The sequence below is a fragment of the Sapajus apella genome, unplaced genomic scaffold (assembly GCF_009761245.1).
Source record: "Sapajus apella isolate SASKATOON/1434 unplaced genomic scaffold, GSC_monkey_1.0 scaffold6, whole genome shotgun sequence".
Lineage (NCBI taxonomy): Eukaryota > Metazoa > Chordata > Mammalia > Primates > Cebidae > Sapajus > Sapajus apella.
In genome coordinates, this window is record NW_022436946.1 from 6,389,407 (window position 1) to 6,412,724 (window position 23,318).

The 23,318-nt window shown below is 38.9% G+C and overlaps 1 protein-coding gene across 7 annotated transcripts in view; it reads right to left on the reverse strand.

Moving 5' to 3' along the window:
* Positions 1–1,366: 1,366 nt before the first annotated feature.
* Positions 1,367–23,318, reverse strand: part of PHACTR2 (phosphatase and actin regulator 2) — a 293,379-nt gene continuing 271,427 nt past the window's right edge. For 5 of the 7 annotated variants that reach the window (XM_032274573.1, XM_032274577.1, XM_032274575.1 and 2 more), the window contains 2 exons: positions 20,807–20,883; positions 1,367–8,461 (listed from right to left, as the gene is read on the reverse strand). In XM_032274573.1, the coding sequence (XP_032130464.1) occupies positions 8,446–8,461; positions 20,807–20,883 (93 nt within the window). In that variant the 3' untranslated portion in view covers positions 1,367–8,445. Of the gene's footprint in view, positions 8,462–20,802; positions 20,884–23,318 lie in introns of those variants that run through there. The other 2 variants (XM_032274574.1, XM_032274571.1) reach the window with 1 other exon arrangement.

Consider the following 23,318-nt stretch of genomic DNA (forward strand, 5'->3'; position numbering starts at 1 on the left):
CGGAGTTTCGCTCGTTACCCAGGCTGGAGTGCAATGGCGTGATCTCGGCTCACCGCAAACTCTGCCTCCTGGGTTCAGGCAATTCTCCTGCCTCAACCTCCTGAGTAGCTGGGATTACAGGCATGCACCACCATGCCCAGCTAATTTTTTGTTTTTTTTAGTAGAGACGGGGTTTCACCACGTTGACCAGGATGGTCTCGATCTCTTGACCTCATGATCCACCTGCCTCGGCCTCCCAAAGTGCTGGGATTACAGGCTTGAGCCACCGCGCCCGGCCCAGTGACCATTCTTTAAAAGGCAAAGAGCTTAAAACTCACAAACAAGTGAGGATTTGGGTGTCTGCGGGCAGTAGTGCTCATAGCAGCAACTCCATACAGAAGTTTGAATTGAGGCTTATAACTAGTTTGTTTTTCTATTTTTATTTTTTATAGTGATGAGATCTCATTGTGCTGCCCAGGCTGGTCTCAAACTCTTGGGCTCAAGCAGTCTTCCTGCCTCAGCCTCCCAAGGTACTGAAATTATAGGCATGAGCCACTGTACCTGGCCTTTTAAAATTTATGTTTCTATTTTTTTATTTTTGTTTTTTCATTGAATAGTTAAATCACAATAAATCAGCGGTCATCCTAATACTGTGTGAAATGAAAAATTGCCCATTTCTTACCTCCAGTGGATTTAGAAAGTAATGTTTTGATGTAGAACTTGGTTTTGTCTGAGAAAGAAATGGAATTGCAACAACTACTACACCTGCCTTGAAGACGTACCTCTCATTTTCAATAGCATACTTGGGACAAATTTTTCAAACCTACTTTTTAACGCTTTTGTTTCAATCCTTTGGTCTGCTGTCTAGGATACTGGCAAGCACATTGTTTTCGAGTTTCCCGTTATATCTTTGGCCTTGTCCTGGAGTGTGGGGAGGTAAAGTTACTATTTGAAACTGCTGTAGAGAATCACAAAAAGTATATTCCAATTCCTTTTCTGGTCAAAATATGCTCCCAACCTCACGCCTTGTATGTAATACATTAAATAGTAAGCATAATGAGGAAGTCTGTTTATTTTCTATATTATAAACTCTAAATGGACTATCTTTTACGTTTACATATAATAATGGCAATAAAAACATCAATATCAAATACCTTTGATATAAAAAGATAGCAAGTTAAAAAATATAATCTAAGTTTCTTTTAAGAGCAGTAATTCTTTAGACAGACATTTTAAATAATAAGTACACATCTCAAGGCCTTACATACAAAGAGATGTTAAAAACTTAGGCGAGGTTGAAATGGCAGGCAATTAGGGAAGCTGTCTTACTCTTTTTTCATTTAAAAAGGCTGAGCACTATTCGAATATAACAGAAATTGGAACAAACTAAAACTGGGGATTTCCCAATGATTTTATTGAGGTAACTTTTCCCAATTTTATACATATACGCATTTATATATACTTAGGAAAGCTAAACAATGTTCTAAGGCACTTGGAATTGTGCACAGCAAAGTATCCTCTAATATTATACAACTAAATAGAGCAGAATTTTGCATTTTAAATAACACAAACACCAGTACGGAATTAAAAACGGGAATACACAGTCTATCTTTCAGGTTACAATAGTGGAATACAAGTACATGTGTGTGTATACTTGTAGATATTTATACCCACATACTATAATACAGTACAGATAAGAACAACAACAAAAGAGAAACTGTCATGTTAATCAGTGTACACTTCCAGTTATTTACACTCACAGATATTACGCCTGTGTAATACATAGGACTAGATCGCTCACTGGAAATCAGAAAGCATTCAGTCAGTCTGATAATGATCACAGTTTATCATTCTTATCATTTTATCTGAAGTGTGAAATAACAAAAGAATGCATATAGTCCATTATTTAAAAATCGCAGAAACACAGAAAAAAAAGAAAGAGACTTGTTTGAAGTTTTAGTAGGTCCTCATTCTGGTGATATTGGTGCAAATGTTTTGAACACACTGGCACATTTTTAAGCCACAGAAGAAATGTTAAAAAAAAAAAAAAGAAAAAGAAAAAGAAAAGTTAGTGCCTATATTTTAAGGGATGGAAGTGGTTTGACCCTTGAATCATTCTAATTATTTCTGAAGGCGAGTTAGCACTGCAGTGGCAATGTCTCATTGTGGAGGCTCTCTGAGCAATGTAATGACATAGTCAAACTATAACAAAAGTATCCAGTAGGGGAAAAGGCCCCCCGCACCCCAAGTTGGCAAGTGGCACAAATATTATTGGCATTTTCATATACCATAAAATTGACCTGAGGGTACAGTGGCATTCTGTCTTATTTACTCCTTTCAATTTATTCTTAAAAAAAAATACTGCCATTTAAAAAGATAAGAATTCTTAAGCACCACCTAAAACCTTACAATATAACCACCTTTATGACTCTGTGCTGCTTGGCCTCAAAAAAATTTAAAACTTTTAATGTTTTAAAAATTATAGTGGCTAAATAAATTCCATTCTCCTAGCCACAATTCATCCAAATAACTTTAAGACACTTCTACCATGCAGTTTTGGTGATAAAAAGCAACAAAGAGAATATGTTTCTGTATTGTTAGTACAGTTTAACATTTCACCTAAGTAAAACTCATCTTGTTTTGTGTGTGACCATCACTGAAGTATGAACAATAGGCATGCAATCCACAGTTAATCCACATTTTTGTTATAATGCAGCATTCACAAATCTTATTAGAAAAGTTGAACCGCATGACTATATTTATACAGGGGGAATTCAAGCATTTGCGTGTGAATTAAATGCTTCGTTAATAGGATAAGCAGGCGATTCACTTGGAACTTATGGGATGCAGCATAAACAGGTGAAATCTAATGGTGATTTATTTTCAAAGACCACCAGGTTTGTTCAAGTGCATTGTTAGTCTGTGTTTGTGTTTAACCCATGCAGCAATCCTTTTGACATTAACAAGAATTATGACCAAGAATGCGGTTCTAAAGTAAATCTGTAAGGCAAAGGAAAAAAAAAAGCTTTCTTCATGTATGAGCTCTCCTTTAAGTATAGATAGGGACTAGGCCAAGTCCCCATGCCCATGGAATGGCCAAGGCTGCCCAGTAACCTCCTCCTTGAAGAGCTGGCAAATTAAAGCTGCACTGAAACAAAGGCTCAATAAATGAAGGGAGAAAAACCATTCAGGACCCAAAGAAATGCAAGGCAGCAGAGACAATGTTTGGGGACAGGCACTTTTTCTCCACGTATTCTCAAATTGCAGTAGACAGTGGCATTCAGGGAAGGTGATACCAGCCTCCCAGGGAGAGCATTTGAACACGGGGAAGGCTTTTTATTCTTGGTGTTTACAATGACTGGGAACACTACTGACATTTAGTCAGCAGGGGCCTGGGATATTAAACATCTGGCAATGCTTGGGATGATTCTGTACAGCAAAGACCTGCCCAGCCCCAACTGCCAAGAGCACCCCCACTGAGAAACAATGACCAACAGTGCTTCGCTCGTATGTGCAGCTGTGCTGGCAATTCGACAAGCTAAATGACATTTTTTCATGTGTGCAGTAAATCCTAGCATAGCTAAAACATGACCCAACCTTATATGGTTGGCTTTACATGGGAATAGCTGACACAGGATCCTCCATTTCTTTGCCAGAAATTGTACAACATATACAATGGGATTTTTAAATTTGGGATGACACTGTCTTCAAAAAAGCATTGGTGGGTAAGCTTTCAGCTGCTTTCTACAAACGCTAATAGTGCTTTGCATTTCCATACATAGCTTAAGCTTAATGATTACAAAAAGTAAATTGGAAGTGAAAATGGGAATGATTTGAGGGTGCTCCACTTCTCTCCCCACCAGCTGTTGGTGCCTGCCTGCCTTTACAACAGAGCCCAATGCTGCTTCTTTGAAACCTGGGTTTGAACTAACTGGGGATGTACTTTCTCTAGAAAGAGGTTCCTATTAATTTGGTGATTACTCTGTCATTGCTTTTCCTTCTAGGACATATTTTATTTTATTTATTTTTATTATTATTTTTTTGAGATGGAGTCTTCCTCTGTCGCCCTGGCTGGAGTGCAGTGGCACATTCTCGGCTCACTGCAACCTCTGCCCCCTGGGTTTAAGCCTCCTGCCTCAGCCTCTCGAGTAGCTGGGATTACAGGCACAAGCCACCATGCCTGGCTAATTTTTGTTTTGGTTATTTTTAGTAGAGATGGGGTTTCACCATGTTGGCCAGGCTGGTCTCGAACTCCTGACCTCAAGTGATCCATTCACCTCGGCCTCCCAAAGTGCTGGGATTACAGGTGTGAGCCACCGCTCCTGGCCAATGTAGAACATATTTTAGTTCTTTAAGTTCATTCTGCTTTGTCCAGTAAAGCAATGTAGTCTATCCTACCAGCAAGTAGATAAACTAGTCAGCAGTGAAAGATCTAGCCATTTCAAGAGGCCAAGGGACAATTCTATAAATAAATCGCATCTAAGTAGTTCCTTACTACTCATAACATACTCTAATGGTGTGAAGAAATTAATTCTTATCCCAAGGAATATACTTTCCCCAGTAATGATAGGCTTCATATAGTTGGAATTTAGGAATGCTTTAACAGTTCTACCATACTCAGGGGTAAATGACATGAATTCACATATATTCTAGTAGTTTAATTCCATGCCACCTACTCTGAGGAAGATTTCTTGCTCTGTTTAAAATTTGCAGCAAGGACCACTCAAAAATAATAACAGACTGAAGAAATTTTTGAGCAGGAAAGGAAGGAAATTTTCACTATTAAGTGTGGACATACTACTTTGTGGTAGACAAGAATACCCTTTTCTATTGCAAATACAGTATGATTTTTGAAAGTTGTGTCTGACTCTATGAAGTATAAATAAAATGCCTGTTATGTGTTAATGTGGTACATATCAGAATATGCAGTGTTAATGCAATATTTTCTCTTTTAAGTGTAAGCTACTATATATATGATACATATATATTTATTTAATTTTTTTTAATGCCAATGCAGCCCTGAATTAATTGCAGGGTATAAAACCGGATCTTTTTTGACTCAGGTTTTAAGGACTCATCTCTTATTTTCAGTATTTGGTGATTTTTGAAGGGTATATTCAATTCCTTTATTTCCTTATATATATTTTCCCTTCAATTTCAGAACTTCCTGCTAACAATATATTTACTAATATTCGAGAAAGATAAGAGACTACTCTCATTATGCTACTAAACAATATGAAGCTGAAACCAGAAAGTCGGTTTTTCTGGATAAAGCAGAGAAACAGATGTGTTTGCTTTTTCCTAAATGTAAAATAGCAGTTCAAATGCCAGAATGGTTCTCTATTATAGCTTTCAGTTAAGCAATTTCAGGAATTATAGCTAACATGTAAAAATGCAAGACACTTCACATACACAGCAAATTATCAGGCAAGCTGCGTTAAGTGAATGCTGACCACCAGAGAACTATTTTGTCAGACTGATTGGTAATGAGTGTGAAGATGCTGATCAAGCCTGCTGAGCACCTTCTTAATACCTTAATGTTAATGTTTTTATTCTCCATTAGAAAAAAAACCAAGAAACTAAAATGGTCACTTCAATTTTTACATCTGTCTGGTTCTTTCCTGCCTGGGATTTTCTTGGAGATGGATTTGTTTTCTTCCTTAATCATATCTTGGGAACTCAGGAAAACCCAATTAATTCCTCGATGTCAGCCTAATGTCACACTTTTAATAGACGAAAACCTGGAATTGTGTTACCACAAAAGAAATCCAATTCCCACACACATTTATTTTTCCTAATCAACATACACTTCCTGGCTGGATTGCTGAAACGCAGGTGGTGGGCAGAGGAGCATATGCACGGAGGGTGGGCCAGGACTCTGCATCCCTTTAGGCCGGCCGGGTAGGAGACCTCCGGCTGGACGGCTGGTGGGGATATGCCTCGTCTCTGCTCTGCTAAAATAAAGCCATATTCTGCAAAATACAGCTTAGCTCATAATCCTTTAATTCTTTCTACAGCTTTTTACCCAAGCAATCATTCTAAGAAAATAATTGGTGGTTCCAATTACTTAAATAGTAGACGAGCAGTGGCTATTTTTTTTTTAACTTTTAAACTTCTCTCAAATGGAGAAATTTTTTCTAAATGTATCAATTAGTATAAAGAAAAAGTATGAGTATTTAATAAATCTGACCTATTATACAAGGAAAACAATTTTGAAATACCAGATTTTCATTTTTCATACTGAGTATATCTCATGGTAGGCAATAAAAAACTGCATCATAGGCACCAAAAGTGGGAAAAAACTGTTCCTTTTATCAATCAAAGAGAAACTTTCAGTGACATGTACTTTGAGTGATAAAATGGTGATGTCTAATATTTACCATTATAGAGCTGCCTTGTGGTTAAAAATTTAAAAAGTGTTTAAAGATGATTAGGCATAGACAATTAGAAGAGATGTTATATCTCTTGGTATTTTTCCCAAGACACTAAAATAATAAAATAAAATATAATTAAGAAAAAGCATGACTTTAGGGGAAAAAAAAATCACAAGTTAATTTTTAGGGCTGGATTGAAACACTATACAACAGACAAAACTTCAGGCAGAGACAGAACCTGGGCATGCAGAAAAATTTTGTCAAAGCAAAAATATGTCTTATCCTATTAGTGAAATGTCAACAGAATCTAGTTGCATTTTATTAATGCACAGAGTCTAACAAGAGGTGCAGTAATGCTGGTTACTTTTCTTAGCTCTAACAAGGTCCTGGCTTTTTATAATAGGCCAACCGGTATTAACATTTTTTATTTTTAAATAAAATAATCCAATTTCAAGAGGTTCTTCAAAATACCAGTGAATGGCAGGATCTAAATTTATTCACCAGGTTAAATGCTTACTTTTGGGTTGAAATAGAAAATAGAAGGCTTCCATATTATGAACCAGCAACATCTCAGAAAACTGTAGTCCAAACACTGAGAATAAAATAAACTCTATTTGGGTCTTGTTTTGTTATTCATTTCATGTGTTTTTAATTAAAGGGGCACAAAACAATTGTGACAGAACAATTAAATGCAAGGTGGTATTTACATATGTTCATAATGGTCACATGTATTTGGAAGCAGAAGTCATACTGTGCCTGTGACTCCATGGAAAATAGCTACACAACAATAGAGTGTTTCTTAATGTAAACAGTACAGACTGTAGGCTCACAGGGGACCTTCCACTACTTTAATCTCACTGATTCTTTTGCATTGACAGTAGATACTATACTGTATTTGTGGATGCAATCTGCAGATTTCTAAAATATAAGATGAAGATTTCCTCACACACAACGTAGTGGGAACTTTCCGTGTTCTGTTAAGTCTTTGGGTATTTTTTTGATCTTTGTGCTTTGTTTTCTTTTAATAGCAGCAAACCAACTTTTAAAAAATGTGGCACTAAAAAATAACTGGTCCTTATTCCCATGCAGGACTACTGCAGGCAGCACGTTTGTATCTTGCTTAAGTTTTCATTTTGGAGTCAGGTTTTTAAAACAGGTGTCATGATTGTCAACACTATCTTTGTTAGGTGAAGTATGGTTGCTTTGACTTTGGATCTAATCGAGATAAGGAAAGATCAAAATATTTATTTTTGAAGCTTGCTACAGTTTTCTAGGGTCATATGACATCTGACTTTATTCCCAGTCCTCTTATCCTGTGAAGGCTGGTACACTAGGAAAGGAATATTTTAAAATGTCAAGTGTGTATAGCTAATGCTACTTCAAAGCATGCAACAAAATTTGGGTAAGCATGCTTGTTAAAAGTCAGTAGAAGCTCTTGCGTTTAAGAAAAAGATGCATGAAAACATTCAGACTTATTTCTGGCAATTGGATTCACTGGCACAACATAAAATAATGGTACTATACTGTACCAACATAATGGTGAAACAAGAATATTCTCGGATCAAGTCTTTGAGGAATCTACATCCGGAGGTTAGATCCCTAAATCCCTTAATAAGTTCTCAGTTACCGAATAACTACTTCAAAAATACATTTATGCTTCAGTTTTCTCTTTTCTTCATTAACATAATGAAATATTTCTCTTTCTTTCTGATTTTCACTGCCCAGCAATTTTACTCTGTATTTTTCTTTCACCTACATTATAAAATTTGGCTTTCTGGTAACAGGGAGCCAGCGATTGTCTCCTGCTCATCTTCTTCGATTAAAGCTTCTGATGAAGAATGGCCACGATGTCTCTTACCATCGCTGTGCATTCTGGGCAGCAAGGGTCCCTGCATCCTTCCCTTGGCTTGTTGGAGCCATCTGGGCTGCACAGGTGAGGAGCACTTCCCAACCAAGCTGAGTCACACACTTCCTCCACCACAAGTTAAACGGAAACACACACATTCAAATCCCAGTGCAATATCAGGTTTTCAGGAAGCAAGGCTTCCCCCAAAGATGATCAGTCTCTGTTTCCAAACAGTCTCACACTTTGTTACGGACGATGAAACCTGGAGTGAGAAATAGAAACTGTGAGTCTGTGGCCTAGGATCACATTCTGCACTCAGTGAGCTGAATAAGGTGCGGTCATGTTTACAATGAAAAGCAACCCTAGATAGCCCCCAACTGAATGACTGTTTACAGACTGCTGTCATAACAAAATACTGCTATAAATATTATTGAGGAAAGCAGAGACAATGCTTAAATAAAAGATGCCGGTTATAGGATTCACGTTACACAGCAACTAAGACAGAAAACACCACTATTCTTGAGCGTCATGCTCTAACCTTTATCAAGCAGAGTGAGATGTTTCACAAACAGATTTAGGTACACCCGGTCTGTATTATAAAAGCAGCACAGGCTGGGCACGGTGGCTCACGCCTGTAATCCCAGCACTTTGGGAGGCCGAGGCAGGCAGATCACGAGGTCAGGAGATCAAGACCATCCTGGCCATGGTGAAACTCTGTCTCTAAAAAAAAAAAAGGCAGAACAACAAACAGGCACTTTTTCATTAGCTTCAGGCTCTCATCATCTCCTGCTGATGATTCCAAATCTACTTTCTACGCTTGAATTTCCAAAGCCCACAGGGCGTTTCCACCCTGATGTTCCACAGGGGTGGAACATATATATACATATATATGCATATATAAATATATATACATATTTTGTCTAGAAACCTCAGATTAGCAATTCATTTCTCTCCCTCGCCCAGCATTTGCTATTAGTCACCAAGTCCTGCCTCAACTGCCTGTCCTGGAATCATTAAAGTGCCATCTTTTGCTGGCACTAATTTCACGTTATGCTTGTTAGCCAGCCAGCTGGCTTCCTTTCCCTCCATGTGAGTTCCTGAACATTCCTCGCATTTTTGTAGCCCAATGCTTTTGGACATACTGTTCACTAATACTGAACTTCCTTCCCTTCATTTCCTATCTATGTTTTCATTTTCAAGATCAAGGTCAAAAGTTATCTTCTCCATAAAGCCTTAATTGATCAAACTCTTCAGCCTACTTCTGCGAGTCCACATTTATGCAGCTCCACCTAGCCTTTCACCCTATCTTCTACAGTCGAATGCTCATCTGCTCTGGTCAGCCGGTCTCCTAATGGGTTCCCCTGTCACAAGCTCTCTCCATCAAATCTATGCTCTTCACTGTTGCTAGCACTACCCTTATAAAATACTCAAACCATTCATTCCAGTTCTTGGGGTTTTAAAAATCTTTTATTTTTATTTTTAATTAGAGATGGAGTCTTGCTATGTTACTTAGGCTGATCTTGAATTCCTGGCCTCAAGCGATCTGCCCACCTTTGCCTTCCAAAATTCTGTGATTACAGGTATGAGCCACTGTGCCCGGCCAAGTTCTTTCTTTAAAGCATTGTATTGTTCCCCATTCCCTACAAAATAAAAGTTAAGCTGGGTGTGGTGGCATACGCCTATAATCCCAGCTACTTGGGAGGCTGAGGTGGGAGGATAGCCTTGAGTCCAGGAGTTCAAGACAAGCCTGGGCACATAGCAAGACCCTGTCCCTTAAAAAAAATTAAAATAAGAAACCAACAAAACAAAATTTAAATTTCCTGTGGCGAGTGAGGCTTTTCAGAAAGTGGACCAACCCATGTTTCTAGCGATATCTCCACCACTGCTTCCAAATACTCTCACTTCCAATTACTTGCCCTCAGAATACTTCTGCGCTAATGCTCTTTCCTCTATTTTTTTGTGGCGGGGAGGGGGGCCCGGGGGGAACAGGGTTTCACTCCCGTTGCCCAGGCTGGAGTGCAGTGGTGTGATCTCAGCTCACTGCACCTTCAACCTCCTGGGCTCAGGTGATTCTCCCACCTCAGTCTCCAAAGTAGCTGAAGCTACAGGCACAAGCCACCATGCCCAGATAATATTTGTATTTTTAGTAGAAATAGGTTTTTGCTATGTTGCCCAGGCTGCTCTCAAACTCCTGCCCTCAAGCAATCTGTCCTCAGCCTCCCAGAGTGCTGGGATTACAGGTCTGAGCCACCAGGGCTGGCCTACGCTTTCTTCTACCTTTATCTCTCTTCCCAACTGCGCTTTATGCAATCTTACTTTGTGAGTTCTCCAAACTCCCTTCCCTCCACTGCTCAGGGAAGTGCTAATAGCTCTCTTTTCTGTTCCCATAGCCTTTGGCTTATGCCAGTTATTGCTCACATTATATAATCTTTGTATATGTGTGCCTTTGCTATTGGATCATGAGAAGCTGAGGAAAGAAATGTTCTTATCCATTTTTATGTACCCATTGAATACAGTATCTGGTACATGCAGTACTTAATAAATGTTGCTGTGTTGAACACAAGCATTACAAAATGAAAAACTAAAAAATAAGAGCAGGTGAAATGAGATGGGCCATGAATTGATAACTGAGGAGCTGCTAGATGGATACAAGGGATTTATATTACTTCCGTATTTTTGACTTTCCAAAAGTCAAAAGAAAAATAACATATACCAAGCTTTACAAAAGTGGCAGACAATTTATAACTAAAGCAGGAATGTGTCCACTTTGAGTTCAGTTCTTAATCTATCACTGACTGCAACCTTGGGCAGATGTGAGGACCACCATGCCCACATTTGACACACAGAGGCAACATCACCCTTTCAGTCACTGTTTCGAGGGCCAGGTCAAGAGCCCCTGGGCAGCCTCAGGACACTGTTCCCTGCATTCCACCACGTTGGCTCCAGCCTTTGCTCAAAGGGCCCAGATACAGCTCAGGCTTCTGCTTCAGGGGGTGCACGCTGAAAGCCTTAGCAGCCACATGTTAAGCCTGCAGATGCACAGAATGCAAAAGTGATGGGAGCCTGGGAGACTCCACCCAGATTTCAGGGGATATATGAAAAAGCTTGGGTGTCCAGGCAGAAGCCTGCTGCAAGGGCACAGCCCCCACAGAGAACCTCTACTAGGGTAGTGCGGAGGAAAAATGTGGGGTGGGAGCTTCTGCACAGGGTATCCACTGGGGCACTGCCTAGTGGAATGGTGAGAAGGAAGCCACTGTCCTCCAGACCCCAAAATGGCAGTTCTTCTTTTTTTGGGGGGGTTGTGGGGACACAGTCTCACTCTGTCACATAGTCAAGAGTGCAGTGATATGATCTCAGGCTCACTACAACCTCTGCCTCCTGGATTCAAGCGATCATCCTGCCTCAGCCTCCCGAGTAGCTGGGATTACAGGCACCTGCCACCACGCCTGGCTAATCTTTGTATTTTTTGTAGAGATGAGCTTGTGCCATGTTGGTCAGGCTGGTCTTGAACTCCTGGCCTCAAGCGATCTTCCCGCCTTGCCTTCCAAAGTGCTGGGATTACAGGTGTGAGCCACCGCACCCGGCCGGAAGAGATAATCTTTGAAAACGCCATATTATCCTGGAAAGTATTCCACATTTAATTTTCAAAAATGAAGACAGTGTAAGATTCTTTCTTTTTTTCCTGCACACACCATTTGCTTATGGATCCCAGTATACAGTGACTTCCACAGTCTGGATTGTGTTGGAAGGTCACCGGCCACCAGCACACACTAGGAAAAGAAGGTGACCAATCAGGCCGGGTACGGTGGCTCACACCTGTAATCCCAGCACTTTGGGAGGCCGAGGTGGGCGGATCACGAGGTCAAGAGATCGAGACCATCCTGGCCAACATGGTGAAACTCCATCTCTACTAAAAATACAAAAAAATTAGCTGGGCGCGGTGGTGCTTGCCGGTAATCCCAGCTACTTGGGAGGCTGAGGCAGAAGAATTGCCTGAACCCAGGAGGCGGAGGTTGCAGTGAGCCCAGGTCGCGCCACTGCACTCCATCCTGGCGCCTGGTGACAGAGCGAGACTCTGTTTCAAAAAAAAAAAAAAAGGTGACCAATCAATACCGTAAATGCAGTAATGTGCTGACAAAGCCAGAGGTCAGAACTATGACCTCTCTTTAGGATAGACTGCCCAGATTTGGTAAAAAGTAACAACCAAAAGGAAAAAAAAAAAAACCCATATATTTTCCTGCTGTATCCAATCTGAAAAGGACATTTATATCCTGTTTAAATTAGCCACCTTATCTTCAAATTCGGCTCCAAAACACTGTGGTTAGAGGTACTGAAAATGCAAAATACACTTCAGGTTGTTATTTCTCAATAGTTTGCATTCATTTTAAAGTAAGAGAAGTTCAGCCTTCCCTCTTGAGAAGTTTGTCTAGGTGACAGAATGACAGTTTTAGCTTTAGGATTTAAGTTGGTGGAGCAATAAATAGATTTACTGTGCCCTAAGGATACTGAAGCTTTTTGTCCACCCTCTTTACAGAACTTTTCTGCAACTCCAATCTAAAGTCATACAGATTTTCTTCTTTCTTTTAAAACTGCAATACATTTTTTCTTATTTTCATACTGGTTAAGAGGGAGGGAATGGGAGAAAAGCTATTTTTAAGTTATGGAATTTAGGTAAACACAGCTATTTTGATAAAGTCGGTTCCTTTATAATTTAATTTAAAAAATTATTCATCTTCCTGTAAATTCATATTTTGGGGGGGGGACAGTCTTGGTCTTTTGCCCAGGCTGGATGCAGTGGTGCAATCTCAGTTCACTGCAGCCTCCACCTCCTGGGTTCAAGCAATTCTCCTGCCTCAGCCTTCCAAGTAGCTGGGATTACAGGCATGCACCACCACACCCGACTAATTTTTGTATTTTTAGTAGAGACAGGGTTTACCATGTTGGCCCGTCTGGTCTCGAACCCCTGACTTCAGGTGATCCACCCACCTTGGTCTCCCAAAGTGCTGGGATTACAGGCATGAGTCACTGCACCCAGCCCTTTCTATAAATTTATTCATATAACATAAAATATATAATTACTCACAAAGGTAAAATATTACTTTCCTGTACTTCCCTACTGGATAGAAATAAAACTCCTAAATAATTCATTCCCCTTTTCTGTAAAAGAGTTTCATTATCATGCCACATATGCTTATTTATTTTAATTTTTTTAAAGAGACAGGGTCTGGCTTTTTCGCTCAGGCTGGAGTGCAGTGGCTGGATGATAGCTTGCTGCCACCTCTGGGGCTCAAGGAATCCTCCCATACATACAAGTATGTTAGACAAATGAAGAGGTTCTCTTAAATTACAGCTCCTTGTTCTACCGGAGAGGCTAGACCACACAGTGGCTGGGCTCTTAACATTCCCAATACTGAACCTTGCTTTCAACTCCAGTAGTAGTTAAAGCAGCATTCTGCAACTCTTTTTAGTTTCTGCCCAGGTAGCAAGTAAATGGAATACCCATGAGAGACAGTGCTACTACAAAAGCAGCCTTTCCGTTCCTCAGTGGAGGATTCTTTTTAATTTTTATTGCAGTTTTAAGTATATTTCCTGTGATGTCATATTTTGATAAACATATCTAGAAGCTAAAAAGCTGGTTTACTTTAACTGTAAATCCACATAGGATACTAATACCTCAAGAAAGTACAGAATGAGATAATTGCTTTAAGAATATGTATATGTATATGTGTACATATACACAGTTGACTGTTGAATAACATGGGATTGAACTGCATGAGTCGACTTACACATGGATGTTCTTCCACCTCTGCCACCCATGAACCAGCAAGACCAACCCCTCCTTCTCCCCCTCAGCCTACTCAACATGAAGACGATGAGGATGAAGACCTTCATGATGATCCAATTCCACTTAATGAATAGTACATATGTTTTCTCTTCTCTATGATTTATGATGATGATGATTATCTTTTGAGACAGATTCTCACTCTGTCACCCAGGCTGGAGTGCAGTGGCACAATCTCAGCTTACTTCAACCTCTGTCTCCTGGGTTCAAGTGGTTCTCGTGCCTCAGCCTCCAAGTAGGTAGGATTACAGATGTGCACCATCACACCCAGCTAATTTTTGTATTTTAAGTAGAGATGAGGTTTCACCATATTGGCCAAGCTGGTCTCAAACTCCTGACCTCATGTGATCCTCTGGCCATGGCCTTCCAAAGCACCGGGATTACAGGTGTGAGCCACTGTGCCTGGCCTCCTTATGATTTTTAAAGTAATACTTTCTTTCCTGTAGCTTACTTTACTGTAAGAACATAGTACAAGATACATATAGCATACAAAATATGTATTGATTCACTATGTTACCAGTAAGGATTCCAGTCATAGTAGGTTTTGGTAATTAAGTTTTGGGAAAGTCAAAAGTTATATGTGGATTTCTGACCGTGAGCGGGGATCAGTGCCCCTAACTCCCACGTTGTTCAAGGGTCAATTCTATGGGAATATATATATATATATATATATATCTCAATATCAACATAAGAAAACTTCTCAACATTAAGAAAAACTTCTTAACATTAAGAAAACTTGAAAAGTAGAGAAAATTTTAAAAAAATTACTATAACCCCACTCTATAATAAATCATTACGAATTTTTGAAGTTATTTCCTAATCTTTATTTCCAGGCATCTGAATTTTAAATAAAATATACTGCTGCTACAGTTAGTCAAAATCCTGACTTTCCCATTTGACATTATGCCAATGATCTCGAGAGGCTCATTTTAACGCTAAGAGCCTCAATTCAATGATTCTATGAGTTCCATAAGACTCCTTACTATAAGAAGTAAATAATTTACAAGCTGATACAAATATGCAACTACTTTGTATATTCTAAAAATGTCATCATTTACAAAATTAAAAGTTTATTTTTAAAAAGTGATATTATCTCTTGATAACAAATCTGATACATATTAACACTTCCCCCCTTTGGAAAACAGAGAATATCCAGAGGAAAATTAAAATTACTCAAAATCTTACTGCTTAGCTATAACTACTTTACAATTTAGAACTTAAGTAAAATTTGACCTCTCATGCAATTTGTCTTTATAATTTAGAGATTTATTTTATATTGTAGAAATTCAATTTACTAAGGAAAAGGAAGTGGCCTTTGGGTGCCATGTTGGTCTCCTTCGAGAACGCAATGATCCTATCTAACAATATATCACCCTCAAATGGACTTCTGGGTTTTGAACAGTGGGCTGAATGGGCACTGCCTGGGGGTAGAAAATACAGAATGTGGCCATACAAGCAGCAAGGTCTAAGCAACTGAGCTTAGGGCTTGGTACCTATTGGGCCACAGGACAACTGCTTGTGGGGACCATTTGTCCCCACCATTGTATGGCCCTAGAATCCACTCCAATTCCAGAGCACCATCTGGAAGATACTGGGAGAAACTGGGGAAATTAGATGAAAGAGTAGAGCAACACCATTCTTCATCACTACAGACAAAACATGTCACAGAATGTATTCCATGACGGAAGTAACAGAGGTACTTCCGCAGTGCACAAGACGTGGAAGTGTCACAATGAACCATTAGTCAAGAAAAGCCACCACGATGGAATCCTCGATGACAGAAAAAAGGACTTAGAGAATGGAGCCTTTATTTTTTCTTTTAAATGTTTGTTTTTGACTAGGTAATACATTCATAATGTTTCGAAAATTCAAGAGGTTCAAAGGGTGAGCTGTGAAAAGTCTCCCTCCCATGCCTTCCCTTGGCCACGAGCTGTGTCTCTTTCCGGAGATAGAGAAGTAAAGGAAGCTATATACAGAAATGGTCCTTCCATTGTTCACTGGTGCATTACTGTGTGGGAGATGGCCTCTAGATGAAGAGGTGTCCGAGAAGAGGAGTCAGTCCATTTATTAACCACCCCAAATCTGCAGGAAGTTCACAGATTGAGGTTTTGAAGGGAAGCCTTACTTGGTATAAGGAGACAATGTCTCATGCTAATAAGAGGAAAGGAGAGCTGCTGTGTATGTAGGTTGCATTTAAAGGGCTAGATAATGACTCGCAAGGTGTTTATTTTCTCCAAGAGAGGTTACTGCTAAAAGCACCACCATCTTTTTAATGAGCAACTTGCTAAATGTAAAACATGATCATGTTTTTGTATTATTTCGGTTAAAAACTGTAGTGATTACCAAACTCTTCCTTGTAGAAGAATTACTGAAAGCAGCTTGAAAATCATAAGCATTATTTTTATGTCTCAGAGCCAAAATATTTCCCTACTGGAATATATCTCTAATGATGTCATAAATTAATGGAAAAATAGCAGTAACATTTGCTCTACTGCCAAGGTTTAAAATACTTAAGCAAGGCATATTTATTTTAGTGATATGAATATTTAATTTTTCCTTATCTGGAAAGGTATTAAAGAGTGTTAATCATTTTATGTTTTGGAAAACTTTTAAAGTTTACCCTTGATATCAGCTGTTACTCTCCCCAAAAGCTTATTTATTTGCATCTGTTTTTATTTACATAAGCAATAAAGATATCAGTAGGTCATTTTTATGAAATCCAAGAAGCATATTCTAAATTTCTCTAGATGAGTAAATATAAAAAAATAGCCAAGAGAATTTTGAGAGTGAAAAAAATGCCCCATCAAATATACAAATATACTATAAATATATCCTAATTAAATAGTAGGATATAGACAGGGATAGACAAACAGCTCATTAGAACATGATAAGCAATCCAGAAACTGACCGATGTGTATATTAAAAGAGAATTTCACATCCACAGGGAAATAAACGGCACTGAGATAACAAACTACTAATTTAGAAAAATGTAAAGTTAGTTTACTTTTCTTAATCATACACACAAATAAATGCACCCCTCCAAAGTATAAATAACAGGTAAAAATAATAGTTTTATCCTCTTGGCCTCCTCCATCCATAAGACACAAAATAATGAAGTAAAATATAACAATACGGATATATTTGAATATACAATAATTTAAGCAAAATACCATTAGAAAGTTTAAAAGTTAAAAGATGGGAGAAAAATATGGCAACGTATGCAATAAAGGGCTGATATCCATGATATCTAAGGAGATTTTACCAATCCATATAAAAGACAAACAACGACCCAAAAAAATTGATCACAAACTTTTTTTTTTTCTTAAGAGACAGGGTCCTACTTTGTTACCCAGGCTGGAGTGTAGTGATGTAGCCATGCCTCCCTGCAGCCTCAATTTCTTGGGCTCAGGTGATTGGCTCACCTCAGCCACCGAAGTAGCTGAGATTACAGGCATGCACTACCATGCTCAGCTAATTTTTAAACTTTTTTCTAGAGATGGGGGTCTCACTATGTTGCCCAGGCTGGGACAGAACTCTTGGGCTAAAGTAATCCTCCTGCGTCAGCTGGTCAGAAGTTTTGGATAGTCAAGTCAAATAATAAAAAAGAAATGGTCAATAAAGATATGTTAAGATGCCCAACCTAATAGAAATCAATGAAATGGGGTACATTTCATTGATTACCTTAGCCTCCACAAGTAGCTGGGACTACAGGTATGAGCCACTATGCCCAACTAATTTTTGTATTTTTAGTAAAGACAGACAGGGTTTGCTATGTTGTCAAGGCTGGTCTCGAACTCCTGAGCTCAAGTGATCTGCCCACCTTGGCCTCTCCAAGTGCTGGGATTACAGGCCTGGGACACTGCATCCAGTTGAATGAGATATATACTATTATAGAAAGATTTCTTAGATGCTGTTTTCGTGTGTGAGAAAGGGTGCATATAGATGCACACATGTACACACACATATAATATATATATACACACACATGTTTGTAAATACAGGGAAAAACATCTAAAAGGATCTACATCAAGCTTTTACTGGTGGATACCCGTGAGAATAGAACTGAGGTTGGGGAAGGAGTGAAAGGGATTTTCATTGATACTTAATAGAATGTTGTATTGCTTGAATGCTTAATTAGAATATATTATTTGTATACATACAAATACATACATAAAAAAGAGGCCAGAGGCCAGGTGTAGTGGCTCATGCCTGCAATCACAACGCTATGGGAGACTGAGATGAGAGAATCGCTTGAGCTCTGGAGTTCAAGACCAGCCTGAGCAACAAAGCAAGACCTTATCTCTACTAAACACACACACACACACACACACACACACACACACACACACACACAGGCACACAAACAAAATGACCCTTACTTCTTCCTGTACCCTAATTTTATTGTACTTCTTCATATAGAGTACAATAGAAGAGAAAGAACCTCTCTTAGTATCAATATTTATTTTTCATAAAATGAGAACCTCCGTAAAAATGTACTTTTGAATTTTGATTATTTTTGACTGTAATTTATTCTTTATATCATGCTATCAAATGAAGATAAGGCAATCAGATGCTCCAAATTCTAAGAAAACCATGCAGAAGTAGAACTATCCTGAATGACAATGCGTGGGCTGAGTGCAGTCACTGCAGCTGAGGGGTCAGAACTCATCTGCACCAAGCACTCCACCTTCCCAGTTGCCCGGGGGCCCCAGCCAGCATGATGTCACCAAACATATTCAGTCACCTTTTAATAATCAGCTTTACTACAGAAGAGCAACTACAGGTGTCACACTTCAGCATACATGTTTCCTGACCCTGGAAGTGGAAGGGAGAAAAGAGGGTGGCAAAAAAGTGTCTGGCTTGATAAGGACATGTTGTTGGTTCCAGAGTAGATTATGATAGAATAAAGCCCTCAAACAGACACAAATCCATTCGGGATATTGGAAAGCTCTACATGTATATACAAACAAACCATATAGGAGAAGATAAAGAAAAAAAAGTACATTTAGCCCTTGGTGTCTGCAGGGAATTCATTCCAGGACCCCTTCAGATAATCAAATCCATGGATTCTCAAGTCCCTGATATAAAATGGTGTAGAATTTAGACACAACCTACACCCATCCTCTCGTATACTTTAAATCATCTTTGGATTACTTATACTACCTAATACAAGGTAAATGCTGTGTAAATAGCTATTTTACAGTATTGTTTTATGATCTGTGCTACTTTTATTCCTGTGTTGTTATTTTGTATTTGTTTTAACATATATTCTGGGCCGGGTGTGGTGGCTCAGCCTGTAACCCCAGCATTTTGGGAGGCCAAGGCAGGCAGATCACTTGAGGCTAGGAGTTCGAGACCAGCTGGACCAACACGGTGAAACCCTGTCTCCGCTAAATATACAAAAATTAGCCAGGCATGGTGTCACATGCCTGTAATCCAAGCTACTTGGGAGGCTGAGGCAGGAGAATTGCTTGAACCTGAGAGGTGGAGGTTGCAGTAAGCTGAGATCATGCCACTGTACTCCAGACTCTGTCTCAAAAAAAATTTTTTTTAAATTTTGGATTGTGGTCAGTTGACTACACAGATGGGGAACCCATGGATACAGAAGGCCGAACATAACCCGAAAAGAAAGGAGTTTCTCTGGCACACAAGACATTAACACAGGAAGAAAGGCTGTGGAGCAAGTCTATAACAAACCTCGCTCCTCTCCATCAATTTCAGGGAAGTCTGCTGTTAAAACTGGAGGTTATACAGCAACTTCCTTTATATTTTGACATGCTCCCGGCACACAGTACCATCATCACTGGGACTGCAGGAACAGTGGCACCAGGAGGTATGGCTGTAGCTTAGGGGATCAGTATTTGTTTTCCACAAAGACAATCATGATCTTCTTCATGTAATCGATCATCTATCCTGGTACTTTTTAATTGATTCAATTTTTAAAGATATGATTTGGTTGCAAAATTTTAGAAACACACCTGTTATGCAGAGCAAAGTACATTCATCCTAAAGACAGAAATAAACAGAACACCTGTGAAGTGAGGGGGTCAGATTATATTATCACTCAGGTCCCTGCTGGGTTTGGTAACCTGTTAAAGAAACCGAAGGGGACTCGGGGAAAAATGATAAGATGATGGCAATCTCCTGCGGCACCAGTAAAATCAGGATTCCCATTCTAAAGTTAAATCTTCTGAAAAGTCAGCTTCAATCCTGTTAAGTCTATTGTGAAACCAAAGCGTTATGTATGTGCCCACACGGACTCTTGCCAACATCTATTCTGGGCATACAACTTCAACTAAGTCTGTTCAAGAGCAGAATAAATGATGTTGTCTTCAGGCTCAGAAAAAAAAAAAAAAAAAAACTAAGAAAGGAACCAAAACGTAGCCCTTTGGAATGATTCAGACTTCTTTGAAAGAAAAGATTTAATTTTAGAAATTCTTATTCAGCACGATTAGTTTTAGTGTTCTTGAAGGAGAGAGCTGAGTTTATTATGAAATTCTAGAAATTTATGATCTTATCTAGTCATATCTTTAAAACTGTCACATTGACTATTAGGTTCTTAAAAGCAAACAAGAATGAATGTGAGAGGCGGAAATGTTCATAACATGGTTTTAAGCTAAACTGTTTAAAAACATTTTTTAAATGTGATAAAATATACCTATCATAAAATTTACCAGTGTAAGCAATTTCTTTTTTTTTAAACCAACTTAACAAGGAATCACATCTTAAGCATTTTCAATTTCTAAACTGCATTTTGTCACCTACCTTGTAAACTGTCGACTCTCTTCATGAACTTCCATTTCTGTGCTTTTAAATTCATTTAGTTCTTTCCTTATTGCTGCCTAAAAAGGAAAAAAAAATAGATAAACACAATTATTATTTAGGTCATACATTGCCCCAGTATACACAGCATCAATGAAAAAGATCTTTTTTTTTTTTTTTTCTTTTTTAAGAGATAGGGTCATGCTCTGTCTCCCAAGCTGGAGTCGAGTGGTACAATCACAGCTCATTGCAGCCTCAAACTCCTGGCTCAAGTGATCCTCTCACCTCAGCATTCCAAGTAACTAGGATTACAGGTGTGTGCCACTATGATAAGCTAATTAAAAAATTTATTTTGCAGAGACAGGGTTTCAACATGTTGCCCAGGTTGGTCTCGAACTTCTAGGCTCGAGTGATCCCCTCATCTCAGTCTCTCAAAGTGCTGAGATGACAGGCATGAGCCACCATACCCAGCTTAGACATTCTTTTAGGGTATAATAAATGTAATACCATACTATAGCCAAACTACAACCATGACAGACTTTCTTCAAGTGCTCTTGGCAAGGGGGATTGCGGGGGGCCTTTGCTAAACTCACCTTTGAGCCTGGTCTATGAGTCACACGGGACATCCCCCACCCACGATGACCACAAGGAAAGTGCAGGTCATGACATTTTCTGAGAAGCAATATCATTTTCCTACGGAAAGTTCTGCATTGAATATTGCCCACAACAGCATGGCTCTTACTAGCTGCCAGACAGCTACTGAGAGAGCAATCACATATATATTCTTCAATACTAAAGGTTTATAGACATAGAACTTACAATAGCACAGCACTTAAAGCTACTCAAAGAAAATACCAAATATAATGCATTGCTATTTAAATAACACATAATCTGTGTCATGTAATTTTTGGTATTTGAGGAGATGGCTTACATCATTCAGACCAAAATGTTAACATTAGTTATCTGTTAAATAGTGGCAGGATTATAGATGGTTTGTGGTTTTACAATTTTCCTTATTTTTATTTCCTAACTTTTCTACAAAGAATATTTTACTCATGTTTTTAAAAAGGTGCTAATAAAAACACCCCTGTAACCTCTAGGCAAAACGGACTCTTCAGCCAAAACAAAGAATGATAAGTCATAGGGAACGACTTCACTGGGAGATAAAAAGTCTCCTTTGTGGTTGGAAAATAATAAATTTTAGAAAAGGGATCAGGCAGAAGAAACCCCTGGGCCCTCTTTGTGGCTCTCTCTCTCATAGCTATCTTTCTGCAATACACAAGCCTTTCCCTCAACACTCCTTCCAATGCGATATTTAAGTCCTGTGTCACAGATTGTCTTTTCTCCCCACATATATTCCTCAGGCCCTGTAGTTTCTACGGGGAACCTGTGACTAGGAACGGTGACAATGATTCTTGCTACTGACTTGGAAACGAAGAAACAGAAATATGTGTGGGCCTGAGTCCTCTGTGACACGCCTGCCCAGTTTGTCTCACCAGTCTGATCAACAGTGAGAACACTTTTGCTTACTGCAAAAACTGATGCCTAGAAATATTACACAGATGAAGAAGGAGAAATAGTGAGGATATTCTATACCACTCACCAATTAACATCTATAAAACACTCTTTCTTGAAAGGACATATTTTAAATTGAACAGTGGCAGAGAATCCTGTCTTGATGTTCATTTTAAATTTCTTCTCCAAATGTAAGGTTTCAGCAGAGGAAGTGAAAGCGGTACACTTGGAATCAGAAGACAGGGATTCTAGTCTTGGCTCTGCCCTCATTAGCTGCGTGACCCTTACTGAATCACTCCAGACCTCAATTTTCTTATCTGGAAAACCAGGAGGAAATTCTTCACAATATCATGAGAATTAACCAAGAGTATATTTGAAAGTGCTTTGTACACTGTAGAGTCAATAAAATGTCATTATTACGAGCCTCTTGAAAAACAAATTAGTCTGTGATAGGGATTAACAATTCTTTAATTGTTATTTATGAAGAGTCTACTGGAATGAAAGAAGATAATGCCAGGGAAGTTGACTTAACCATGAATAAGATGAAGTCCTTATTTGCAATAGTAGGTTGGCTACTGATCTAAGAGTATGTCAAAAATCAATGAAAGCCTTCTGTGAGAGTCTATTGAGATATGGAATTTACAAAACATTACAATTGTAAATTGTGTGCTATACATCCTTTATATTAATAACATTTATAATTCACGGATGACCATATACCTATGTATAGAGAGAGACTATTTACAGGCACATCCTACATGCTCATTGGCAGTGTGACTTTGCTATTCCCCCATCAAGAGGTGAGGTCCATCTCTCCAACGTTGACTCTGGGTGTGTCTGGTAACCACTTTCAACAAATGAATACAGTAGAGATGATATGTGCCAGTCTGATGTAGCCCTTCACTGGCCTGACATATTCTGCTTCTTGTTACTTGAAAGCCAGCTGCCACGTAAAAAAAAAAAGTGAGTACTCTCAGAAAACCATGCTGTGAGAAACCCA